At 48.7% G+C, this 12,542-nt stretch overlaps 1 protein-coding gene across 1 annotated transcript; it reads left to right on the forward strand.

Moving 5' to 3' along the window:
• The first annotated feature begins 576 nt into the window (after positions 1-576).
• On the forward strand, positions 577-12,279 carry LOC139419581 (leucine-rich repeat transmembrane protein FLRT1-like). The gene is made up of 2 exons (XM_071169551.1): positions 577-639; positions 9,343-12,279. Exon 2 carries the CDS (start codon positions 9,458-9,460, stop codon positions 11,537-11,539), a length of 2,082 nt encoding a protein of 693 aa, XP_071025652.1. The 5' UTR covers positions 577-639; positions 9,343-9,457; the 3' UTR covers positions 11,540-12,279.
• Positions 12,280-12,542: the final 263 nt, after the last annotated feature.

The following is a 12,542-nucleotide window of genomic DNA, read 5'->3' on the forward strand; positions in this document are numbered from 1 at the left end:
GAATGGGACTGAGTATCATGTCTTATGATTGGCCGAAGTTCATTTGTTTTCAAATACCAAAGCCTAATAATGGTTGACATGTTTTAATGCTCGCAATGTTGTTAGTTCAAGAACACTTTTCTGTCTCCTAGAAGACAAATATATTTGGTGGGATTCAGTTTTGGTAAAGGAACTGAGGCATAGAATAGAATAGAATAGAATAGAATAGAATAGGGCAACAGGATCTTAGGCTAAACCTACTTTTAATCTTTTTAGATCCGTCGAAATATTCAGTCTCCTTAGTATATTCCATCCCATTCTGCCCAGTTTTGAGAGGGAAACGGATAAGATGATGTGGACTCCGCTCCGATTGGGATATGGCTTTGAGATCAGACATTCCGGGAATCGAAGCGAGGGCTCTACTGAGATAGAGCGCACTCTGTTACTCCCACAGCCAGCAGCATTTTCTCTGAAGGATTTTTTTCTTGGGAAAATCCAAGCCCAAATCCAAGCCCACACCAAGGCCTAAGGCAAGTGTACAGTAGGGCTGCCTGGGAGTAGTCGGAATCCTGGCGGTGGACTGGATCTATTTATCCACTGCACCAGGACCCACAGGCTCCAGGGGAGACAGACTCACAGCTCCAGCTTGGACAAGACGAGGTGAGAGAGCTGTGTTCGCATCATCTCCACTAACAATTAGCCATGGATTTAATTAGCACTTTCTCGCTACCACAAATAATTTACAACACAAAGGGGCCTTTTTTATTCAAAGTAACACATTTAGATCGCACATCAGCCTGTAATAGACTAACCGATTGATGAATTGTGTTGTGGTTTCCTGATCGGTGCAATAGTAATTAGTGTACGGGACTGGAAGAGATGCTGAATGTTATTATCCAGTGTTTGTTTATTGGGAGGGTTTGTCAGAGAGAGGGTTTCCGGGCTTTTTCTCTTTTAGGTATTCATCATCTGAAGGAGAAAGGGACAGTAAGACTGGATTAAAGAAGCACCGCTGTAGACCAGAGAGAGAGAGAGAGAGAGAGACAGAACGAGAGGGAGAGAAAAAAAGAGAGAGAGAGAGAGGTATGGGAAGAGAGGAGCGAGTAGTGCACTGGTCACACACCAAAGGATGCATAGAAATGTGCAGAGAGAGGGAGAGGAAGAGGGACGGATGAAATAGGAGAATCAAAGGGAGACGAAGAGTAGGCGATAAAAAGAGCCACTTACTCATCAAACAGAGAGAATGAAGAATTAAGACATGTTTTGATATAAGTACATAGACGTGCAGGGAGAGGAAGAAGGAACTTTGTGAATAGCAAGAGTAGGGGAGAGAGGGAAGAGGTTGTGAAACAGGGCAGCATGGTGAAACAGAGGGAGAGAGAGAGAGAGAGAGAGAACCAGGGAGAAATTGTGACTCAATCAGCCACCTCATTGCTCACGCAGGGCACGTGCAGGAGAGGAGTGTGACAAGGAAGGCAGAGGGAGGAAAGGAAAGAGAGAGAGAGACGGTGTCTTCAATTAGACATGTTACACAAACCTCTCTCTTTATATTGCACATTAGAACATTGGCTTGAATCCTCCCCACACATGCATAAACAGCGGCAAATATGTGCATGCAGTAGTAGACACACATACAGTGGAGGCTTGCAGGAGGACTTATAGGAGGACGGGCTCATTGTAAATGGCTGGAGTGGAATTAATGGAATGGAGTAAAACATGTGGTTTCCATATGTTTGATGTGTTTGATACCGTTCCGTTGAGTCCATTCCAGCCATTACAATGAGCCCGTCCTGCTATATTTCCTCCCACCAGCCTCTGACATACACACACACAGGTCATTTCCTGTGTAATGTGTATGTCTATTTTATCTCTACACTGGGCAGTGTACTGTATGCCAACAGAGCTGGGGAGGGAGGATGAGCAGGAGGAGGGGGTGGCTTATAGCCTCAACAGATGATACAGGCTGTCTCAGGTTCTGCCTGGCCTCTGCACGTCCAGTTCAACCGCTCCAAACCACCACCATGCTCAAACTGAGAAGCAGGGCCAGAGTGACGGCAGCAAAAAACTATTTAATGTACAGTAATCCATCTAAAAGATATATTCTGCCCCCATCCGACCATTACTCAGTGTTAGCTAACACCCCCCCCCCCCCCCTCCTGTCCTGAAATCTAAATAGTGGATTTGATTTATTAATGGGTATTCTCTGCTTTTAATTTCTACTTTGGTTAAAAGTGTTGCCAACTCAACTAATAAAAAATGGACTCCCGGATGTACTCCCGGAATATAAGTATGTTAGACGGAAAGAGAGATAGAGTCAGAGAGAGAGAGGAAGAGAAATTGAGAGTTTTAAATCTAGTGTCTTTCCTGTAATTGCCAAATAACATAAGTGGATAAAAGAAAGTTCATGCATAGATATTGAGTTTTCTAAAAACCTGTGTTTGTGCAGTATTGCCTTATAAGCTAGTGGAATCTATAGCAGGTTGTGTGTGTGTCCACTACAGTACTTCTAGTCTGGCTGGGAAATGCAATAACAGAGAGAGTGAAGTGCCAACATGGCAAAACGTCCATGATGATGGAGCACCTCTTTCAATTCAGATCGAACAGCCAACCAGGACATATCACAGTCAGGAATTCACTGAGTTCGTCAGCACCAGAAATCACATGCACCATTTCCTATTCATATATTCCTATTTTATATCATCTGATGTATTTGGTATTCGCCTCTGCTCATGTGTCAGAGTGGCCCTCCACTCCATGCGGCAGCATTGTGCTGCGGGGGGGGGGGGGGGGGGGGGGGGGGGGGGGGGCAACGACTCCTCTGTTAATGCTTACAGGATTTGCTTTTAATCTGGGGTTCCTGGGGTAGAGACATGGAGCCAAATGACTTCATAGAGCAGCAGTGACAGTAGTAACAGCAGCAGAGACAGTAGTAACAGCAGCAGCAGTGACAGTAGTAACAGCAGCAGCAGAGACAGTAGTAACAGCAGCAGCAGCGACAGTAGTAACAGCAGCAGCAGAGACAGTAGTAACAGCAGCAGCAGTGACAGTAGTAACAGCAGCAGCAGAGACAGTAGTAACAGCAGCAGAAGAGACAGTAGTAACAGCAGCAGCAGAGACAGTAGTAACAGCAGCAGCAGCAACAGTAGTAACAGCAGCAGCAGAGACAGTAGTAACAGCAGCAGCAGAGACAGTAGTAACAGCAGCAGCAGTGACAGTAGTAACAGCAGCAGCAGAGACAGTAGTAACAGCAGCAGCAGTGACAGTAGTAACAGCAGCAGCAGAGACAGTAGTAACAGCAGCAGCAGAGACAGTAGTAACAGCAGCAGCAGAGACAGTAGTAACAGCAGCAGCAGAGACAGTAGTAACAGCAGCAGCAGTGACAGTAGTAACAGCAGCAGCAGAGACAGTAGTAACAGCAGCAGAGACAGTAGTAACAGCAGCAGAAGAGACAGTAGTAACAGCAGCAGCAGAGACAGTAGTAACAGCAGCAGCAGAGACAGTAGTAACAGCAGCAGCAGAGACAGTAGTAACAGCAGCAGCAACAGTAGTAACAGCAGCAGCAGAGACAGTAGTAACAGCAGCAGCAGAGACAGTAGTAACAGCAGCAGCAGCGACAGTAGTAACAGCAGCAGCAGAGACAGTAGTAACAGCAGAAGCAGCGACAGTAGTAACAGCAGCAGCAGAGACAGTAGTAACAGCAGCAGCAGTGACAGTAGTAACAGCAGCAGCAGTGACAGTAGTAACAGCAGCAGAGACAGTAGTAACAGCAGCAGCAGAGACAGTAGTAACAGCAGCAGAGACAGTAGTAACAGCAGCAGCAGCGACAGTATTAACAGCAGCAGCAACAGTAGTAACAGCAGCAGCAGAGACAGTAGTAACAGCAACAGTAGTAACAGCAGCAGCAGAGACAGTAGAAACAGCAGCAGCAGAGACAGTAGTAACAGCAGCAGCAGAGACAGTAGTAACAGCAACAGCAGCAACAGTAGTAACAGTAGCAGCAGAGACAGTAGAAACAGCAGCAGCAGAGACAGTAGTAACAGCAGCAGCAGAGACAGTAGTAACAGCAGCAGCAGAGACAGTAGTAACAGCAGCAGCAGAGACAGTAGTAACAGCAGCAGAGACAGTAGTAACAGCAGCAGAAGAGACAGTAGTAACAGCAGCAGCAGAGACAGTAGTAACAGCAGCAGCAGAGACAGTAGTAACAGCAGCAGCAGAGACAGTAGTAACAGCAGCAGCAGAGACAGTAGTAACAGCAGCAGAGACAGTAGTAACAGCAGCAGCAGAGACAGTAGTAACAGCAGCAGCAGAGACAGTAGTAACAGCAGCAGCAGAGACAGTAGTAACAGCAGCAGCAGAGACAGTAGTAACATCAGCAGCAACAGTAGTGACAGCAGCAGCAGAGACAGTAGTAACAGCAGCAGCAGAGACAGTAGTAACAGCAGCAGCAGAGACAGTAGTAACAGCAGCAGCAGAGACAGTAGTAACAGCAGCAGCAGAGACAGTAGTAACAGCAGCAGCAGTGACAGTAGTAACAGCAGCAGCAGAGACAGTAGTAACAGCAGCAGCAGAGACAGTAGTAACAGCAGCAGAAGAGACAGTAGTAACAGCAGCAGCAGAGACAGTAGTAACAGCAGCAGCAGTGACAGTAGTAACAGCAGCAGCAGAGAGAGTAGTAACAGCAGCAGAGACAGTAGTAACAGCAGCAGCAGAGACAGTAGTAACAGCAGCAGCAGAGACAGTAGCAGCAGCAGCAGTGACAGTAGTAACAGCAGCAGCAGAGACAGTAGAGACAGTAGTAACAGCAGCAGCAGAGACAGTAGTAACAGCAGCAGCAGAGACAGTAGTAACAGCAGCAGCAGAGACAGTAGTAACAGCAGCAGCAGCAGAGTAGTAACAGTAGTAACAGCAGCAGCAGAGACAGTAGTAACAGCAGCAGCAGCAGCAGAGACAGTAGTAACAGCAGCAGCAGCAACAGTAGTAACAGAAGCAGCAGAGACAGTAGTAACAGCAGAAGCAGCGACAGTAGTAACAGCAGCAGCAGAGACAGTAGTAACAGCAGCAGCAGTGACAGTAGTAACAGCAGCAGCAGTGACAGTAGTAACAGCAGCAGAGACAGTAGTAACAGCAGCAGCAGAGACAGTAGTAACAGCAGCAGAGACAGTAGTAACAGCAGCAGCAGCGACAGTATTAACAGCAGCAGCAACAGTAGTAACAGCAGCAGCAGAGACAGTAGTAACAGCAAGAGACAGTAGTAACAGCAGCAGCAGAGACAGTAGAAACAGCAGCAGCAGAGACAGTAGTAACAGCAGCAGCAGAGACAGTAGTAACAGCAGCAGCAGCAACAGTAGTAACAGCAGCAGCAGAGACAGTAGAAACAGCAGCAGCAGAGACAGTAGTAACAGCAGCAGCAGAGACAGTAGTAACAGCAGCAGCAGAGACAGTAGTAACAGCAGCAGCAGAGACAGTAGTAACAGCAGCAGAGACAGTAGTAACAGCAGCAGAAGAGACAGTAGTAACAGCAGCAGCAGAGACAGTAGTAACAGCAGCAGCAGAGACAGTAGTAACAGCAGCAGCAGAGACAGTAGTAACAGCAGCAGCAGAGACAGTAGTAACAGCAGCAGCAGTGACAGTAGTAACAGCAGCAGCAGAGACAGTAGTAACAGCAGCAGCAGAGACAGTAGTAACAGCAGCAGCAGAGACAGTAGTAACAGCAGCAGCAGAGACAGTAGTAACATCAGCAGCAACAGTAGTGACAGCAGCAGCAGAGACAGTAGTAACAGCAGCAGCAGAGACAGTAGTAACAGCAGCAGCAGAGACAGTAGTAACAGCAGCAGCAGAGACAGTAGTAACAGCAGCAGCAGAGACAGTAGTAACAGCAGCAGCAGTGACAGTAGTAACAGCAGCAGCAGAGACAGTAGTAACAGCAGCAGCAGAGACAGTAGTAACAGCAGCAGAAGAGACAGTAGTAACAGCAGCAGCAGAGACAGTAGTAACAGCAGCAGCAGAGACAGTAGTAACAGCAGCAGAAGAGACAGTAGTAACAGCAGCAGCAGAGACAGTAGTAACAGCAGCAGCAGAGACAGTAGTAACAGCAGCAGCAGAGACAGTAGTAACAGCAGCAGCAGAGACAGTAGTAACAGCAGCATCAGCAGCGAGTCGGGAAAAATGGCCACAAGATGGATGCTGTCTCAGATCCCAGGTGGAACATGCATAGTGGTGTAGTGCTCACATCAAGGCACTTATCCTCAATGGCTCATGGGTAACATTCTAATCCGACATTCACGGCTGTTACTGAAACGTTCACAGAAATCATGTCGTACTGTCACTGGGAGATTTGACTTAAGAGTTGAATGTGCGTATCTCATGTTTGGATTTGGCACTAAGGGACAGTATTCAGATGAAAGGTAACAGATATGGTAACAGTACAGTCTGCAAGTTACTTTGATTTTAAGCATCTGCTCTGAGTTTATAAATTGAGTGGATTAGGTACGTCCATGTAGTTATTTATAAATTGATGTGTGCATCTTTCAAGCCATTAATAATGATATATTTTAAATGTATTTAATACAATCATGTGTTTTTGTAGAGTCACGTTCATTTGTAGACTACAGGACATTTTGAAGGCAGCTGATTCAGATTTACTAGCAGTAGCATCAGTTCAGAACTAATGACTCTGAAGAGGCCCAGGGTCTTTTCCAGACAAGCAATGAGGCTCACTGATTGGACTCTGCTGACTCAAGCACAATGAATGGGGTTCTAATAGTTTCTCTCTCACAGAAAATACTATATACACTGTACATTACTGCCAAAGACAAGGCCTTGCAGAATGGTTCATTCATCCTATATTGAGATGCATACAAACAATAATCTACGGGCATTCGATTTTGGGGAGTTGATAGTACAAGGATGACTGAATCGGGCCGTATTGTAGCATAGCAAAAGTATATGGGGAATGTTTTTTTCTTCTCAGCCTTCTCTGTTTTGACCATCCTTTGATTTATTTATTTCCTTCATCACCTTGGCCATCTCTTGTTTGCATCACGCCTTCCTCTGCACCAATCCCTAAATTTGAAATTAGATTCAAGGACATGGGCATGTAAGATAAGCTTCGTGCCAGTATTATCTCCACTCTGCTATCAATCGAGGGGATTTCCCGATACACTGCCATCGTCTTTGGTTATCATTCCCAGATTTTCCTTATCATGAATATGTGGATGTGAGTGCTGCTAGATATGGTTTCTGTGGTGGATATCATGGTGAAGATAGCAACAGTCAATGCGCTCATTCTAGAACTGCTCTCTCTCTCTCTCCTTCCTCTCTCCCTCCTATGTCTCTCTCTCTCTCTTTCTGTCTCCCTCCTCTCTCTCTCCTATGTGTGTCTGTCTCTCTCTCTCCTCTGTCTCTCCTTTTTCTGTCTCTCTCTCTCTCTCTCTCTCTCTCTTGCTCTCTCTCTCTGTCTCTCTCTGTCTCTCTCCCTCCCTCCCTCTCTCTCTCTCCCTCTGTCTCTCTCTCTCTCTCCCTCCCTCTGTCTCTCTCTCTCCCTCCCTCTGTCTCTCTCTCTCCCTCCCTCTGTCTCTCTCTCTCTCTCCCTCCCTCTGTCTCTCTCTCTCCCTCCCTCCCTCTGTCTCTCTCTCTCCCTCCCTCTGTCTGTCTCTCTCTCTCCCTCCCTCTGTCTCTCTCTCCCTCTGTCTCTCTCCCTCCCTCCATCCCTCACTCGTTCTCTCTGTCTCTCTCGTTCCCTCTCTCCCTCCTCTCTGTCTCTCTCGTTCCCTCTCTCCCTCCTCTCTGTCTCTCTCTCTCCCTCTCTCTCTCTCTCCCTCCTCTCTGTCTCTCTCGTTCTCTCTATGTAAATTGATCCGGCTGTCCTCTCCATCTTGCTCCAGTTCCAGTATTGGAAAATGTAGGGCTGTTTTGTGTACTGTACCCTGCCTTAGGCGACTGCCTGTCTGGCCAGCCCATTTCCACACAAACACCCTCCCCATTCCCTTCACGCAGCCCCACATTGCCTGACGTCTCCCGAATACAGATGACTGTAACTTTGACTGCAGCAACGTGTGGGGACACATGCAGTACGTGTCGTGTACAGCTTGGCTCATGCTCACACACGTCTATAGACATCTGTGACTGTACACTGCCACACAGCGTGTACCCCTACAATTATACACAGACACACACAGTCTCTCACAACCTTAATGCATCTGCACCGTAGCTGTAAATTAGGTAATTTTCTGTGGATTGGACCAGCCCTGAAAGCATAAGCCAAATGAGTAACCATGGAATGAACAAACTAATGTAACTGTAGGAAGTGCTTAAGATAGATAAACTAGGTGCCATTCTTTCTGACGCCTGCTTAATCCACCCAATCACAACTCAATATGTTCCCCTAATCCCTCCCACTCTCTCTGCCACATCAATCAATCTTGCCTTTAAAGGGACTGACCCAAATACACTCTTATTTGCACAGCTGCTCAGACTCAAAAATACACACAGCGACTCGCTCTACACTGCCACAAACACATACTGTACACACACACAAACACATACTGTACACTCATGCTTACACACACAAACACATACTGTACACTCATGCTTACACACACAAACACATACTGTACACTCATGCTTACACACACACACACACACACACACACACACACACACACACACACACACACACACACACACACACACACACACACACACACACACACACACACACACACACACACACACACACACACACACACACACACACACACACACAGAATAGTTCATGTAAAAATTGTGGGATGTTCTGTTTACACAATCTGCTTGGCCAGTGCGCTCTGGAAGAATTCAAACAAATACCCTAGTGTATATGTTATAGGGCCAGGAGATGTCCCTGAACATGTGGTCAGACCAGCAATAACAGGCCCTAGTTATTGGATTTAACCAGGCCCGGTTCTTTCAGTAGACAGATCACAAAACTGTATGGATTGTGTTGTAATTTCCCTTTACTGTCTGACTCAATTTCTCAAAATGATTTGATATATTTGATATATTTCATTGTTTCTTTTACTGAAAGAAAAATACTCTCCAACTCCTGCTGGAAGCAGATTACAATACTGCCACTTCACCATGACAAGGGGATTGAAGTTGAGATATTAAAAGGGATTATAATACTGTAGCAGTTCAATTTCCATGTGACCATGAATCATTTGTTGGATATGGTTTAGGCAGAATTAAATACAATTAAGTACATTGTCAAGCTTGTTATATCCTGGCAATTTGAAGTGATTTTGGAATTTCAATGAAACCTTCTTAGTAATCTGGTCACTTGAGCGGATTGTTAACTAAAACCTGTCTCCTTTTCATTCTTTCCAGGGCTGAAGGAGCTGGCCTGATTTGAGCTCATCATTAGGATTCAAGCAGCTAAGACGTTGAGACCGAGAGGAAGGGAAGTTGAGACCGAGAGGAAGGGAAGTCGATTATCAGCACCATGGCGCCGGAGGGAGTGGCCGAGCTGCGCGATTGGCTGTTCCTGCTGATGCTCTGCCTGACTCTGTTGGCCGAGGTGCTGGAGGTTGCTGCAGCCACAGGGTACGATGAGGAGGAAGACTTGGTGTGCCCCTCAGTGTGCCGATGTGATGAGGACTTCATCTACTGCAACGACCGTGGCCTGAGCTCTATCCCCCCTCTGCCCCCCTCTGCCACTGTGCTCTACCTTCAGAACAACCACATAGACAACGCCGGGCTCCCCACCTCCCTGGAGCGACACCTAACGGTCCGAGTGGTCTACCTGTACGATAACGAGCTGGATGACTTCCCCATGCACCTGCCCCCTTCCCTCCGGGAGCTGCACCTGCAGGACAACAACATCCGTACCCTTCCCCGCTCCACCCTGGCCCGCATGCCTCTACTGGAGAAGCTGCACCTGGACGACAACTCTGTCTCCACCGTCAGCATCGAAGACAAGGCCTTCGTTGACAACCCGCGGCTGCGTCTGCTCTTCCTGTCTCGTAACCACCTGTCCAGCATCCCCTCTGGGCTCCCGGCCTCTCTGGAGGAGCTGAGGCTGGACGACAACCGCATCTCCACCATCCCCACCCACGCCTTCCGCGGCCTCTCCTCCCTGCGACGCCTCGTCCTGGACGGAAACCTCCTGGCCAATCAGCGCATCGCAGACGACACCTTCTCCCGCCTCTCCAACCTGACGGAGCTTTCGCTGGTGCGTAACTCCCTCCTGACACCGCCACTCAACCTGCCCAGCGCCCACTTGCAACGTCTCTCCCTGCAGGACAATGCTCTGATCCACATGCCCCGTGGCTCCTTGGACGGCATGAGGAGGCTCCAAAGACTAGACCTGTCTGGCAACAACCTGACAACCCTGCCCCGGGGCCTGTTCAAAGACCTGGACAGCCTGGGACAACTGCTGGTGCGGGGGAATCCCTGGCACTGTGGCTGTAACCTGCGCTGGCTACATGACTGGCTGCACGCTAGGGGTAACTCCATCACGGTGAGGGGCCTCACCTGCCAGGCGCCCGAAAAGGTTAGAGACATGACCCTCAAGGACCTGACCAGCCAGATGGAGGAGTGCGAAGTCACAGGGGTAGTGTCTGCCGGGGCCGGGGCTGGAGCCACAGGCAGTGGGACCAGAGACAGAGTGGGTGGAGTAGGAGGAGTTGCCGCTAGCTCCACCACCCTTTCCCCTCCACAGGGCTCCCTCTTCACCCTGCGCTCCAAGCGGCCCGGCCTGGGGCTACCAGACTCTGGTCTAGACTACACCCTGGGTAGCAGTGGAGTGGGTAAGAGCCTGGCCCTGAATGTCAAGCCCCTGGCCCACGACAGCATTCGTGTCACCTGGAGCGTGGCCCAGCCCACCTCCTCCTTCAGACTCAGCTGGCTGCGGCTGGGCACCAGTGCTGCCATGGGCTCCATCACAGAGACCCTGGTGAGAGGAGACCGCAGAGAGTACCTGCTCACCTCCCTGCAACCCCGCTCCAGCTACATCATCTGCATGGTGCCCCTGGCGGCCAGCTCCGGGGGTAAAGGAGCCATGGCAGGCGGAGACTCTGACTCAGATGAAGCTCCAGTGTGCGCTAAAGCTGAGACGTCAGACCCCAGTCAACCAGATGTGGGCCAGGAGGACAACCAGGACTCGGAACACATGGCTACTCTGCCTCTGGCTGGGATCATTGGAGGAGCTACTGTCATCGTTTCTCTGGCCCTCATATTCGCCATCTTCTGCTGGTACGGGCATCGGGCCGGACGCCTGTCTTCTCGTGATCAATACAGCCGTGGCAGCTCCAGGAAGAGCAAGCACTACGATGACTACATTGAGTCAGGCACAAAGAAGGACACCACCATCCTGGAGATCCGAGGCCCAGGGTTCCAGATGACGCCCATGGTTACCCACCAGCCGCCCAAGCCCCTCCGGGAGGATTACATCATCCACACTATATTCCCCTCCAATGGCACCGGCCTCTACAAAGGTGCCCACCAAGTGTCCAATGCAGGGTATGGCACCAACCGTGGATATAGAGAAAGAGGGATCCCAGATATAGACTACTGTTACACGTGATCGACCTGGCCCGTTCCACACTGTTCTAGATGTACTGTATGGATACTGTATTTTGTCCGCATGGGTTCTTCTGAAGAGCCACTTCGTGCCTTCCTCTTCTAGTCTCCCATTCCAACTAAGCCAGCGGTTCACTGCACTGACACTATTTGAATAATTGGCTGGGGGGTCTGCAGGAAACAGCTAGCTGGTACACAAGCAGCAGGAGCGAACGAACGGCCCATTACAGGTGTTCATACGGACTGCTTCTTCACACACTTAGTAATGATCAGTGGATGTTTTCCTTCACTGCTCCCTCTCTCAGTGAGACAAGTGAGAAGAATGTGCCCTCTGTGTTGAGACTGCAGGATATTGTCACTTACAGTTCAGTTCCATTCCAGGTCTTACGTTTGGCAAGCCACACCAAGATGGAAGGTTCAAAAGTCCTGAAAGGGTCAGAGACAAACTTCTTAGATACGCATCACTTGCCCACTGGCCATATTTTGCCCTCTTGTCTCGTCCGTTTAAAATGCCTCAACTATCCTGTGGTGCCCAGTGTGTCCTATCAGTTACCTGAAGACAGGGCTCTGTAAAAGCTGTGAATAGTTATCTTTCAAACAGCCCACATAACCGCTTGTCTTAAAGCAGACTAGTTGTGGCCTGGTCCAGTGGTTCCACCGGGTGAGGGTCTTGTCAGGGGTGAGGGTCCTTGATGATATCCTTGATGACTTTCGCAAGTTAACGGAACAATGCATTGAGTTCAATTGCAGCCTAGGCTTGTAGACACTTTACTTAGATAGACATCCACTGGACTGTGTTTGGAAAAGTAATTGTTCCCTGTGTGTTTCTTTGATCAGTCCCTCATTGCTACCCTTATTTATTGGTTGGGGGGGGGGGGGGGGGGACTCACACTGGACCTGGACTTTTGTGATTGGGAAGTTACTCCTTCTTTCTTTTTTTTGAACAAGAAGAAGATACAAAACAACTCTTGAGGTCCAACTGATGGTTAAAATTTTCTTGACTGCAC

The sequence above is a fragment of the Oncorhynchus clarkii genome, chromosome 10 (assembly GCF_045791955.1).
Source record: "Oncorhynchus clarkii lewisi isolate Uvic-CL-2024 chromosome 10, UVic_Ocla_1.0, whole genome shotgun sequence".
In the NCBI taxonomy this organism is placed as follows: Eukaryota; Metazoa; Chordata; class Actinopteri; order Salmoniformes; family Salmonidae; genus Oncorhynchus; species Oncorhynchus clarkii.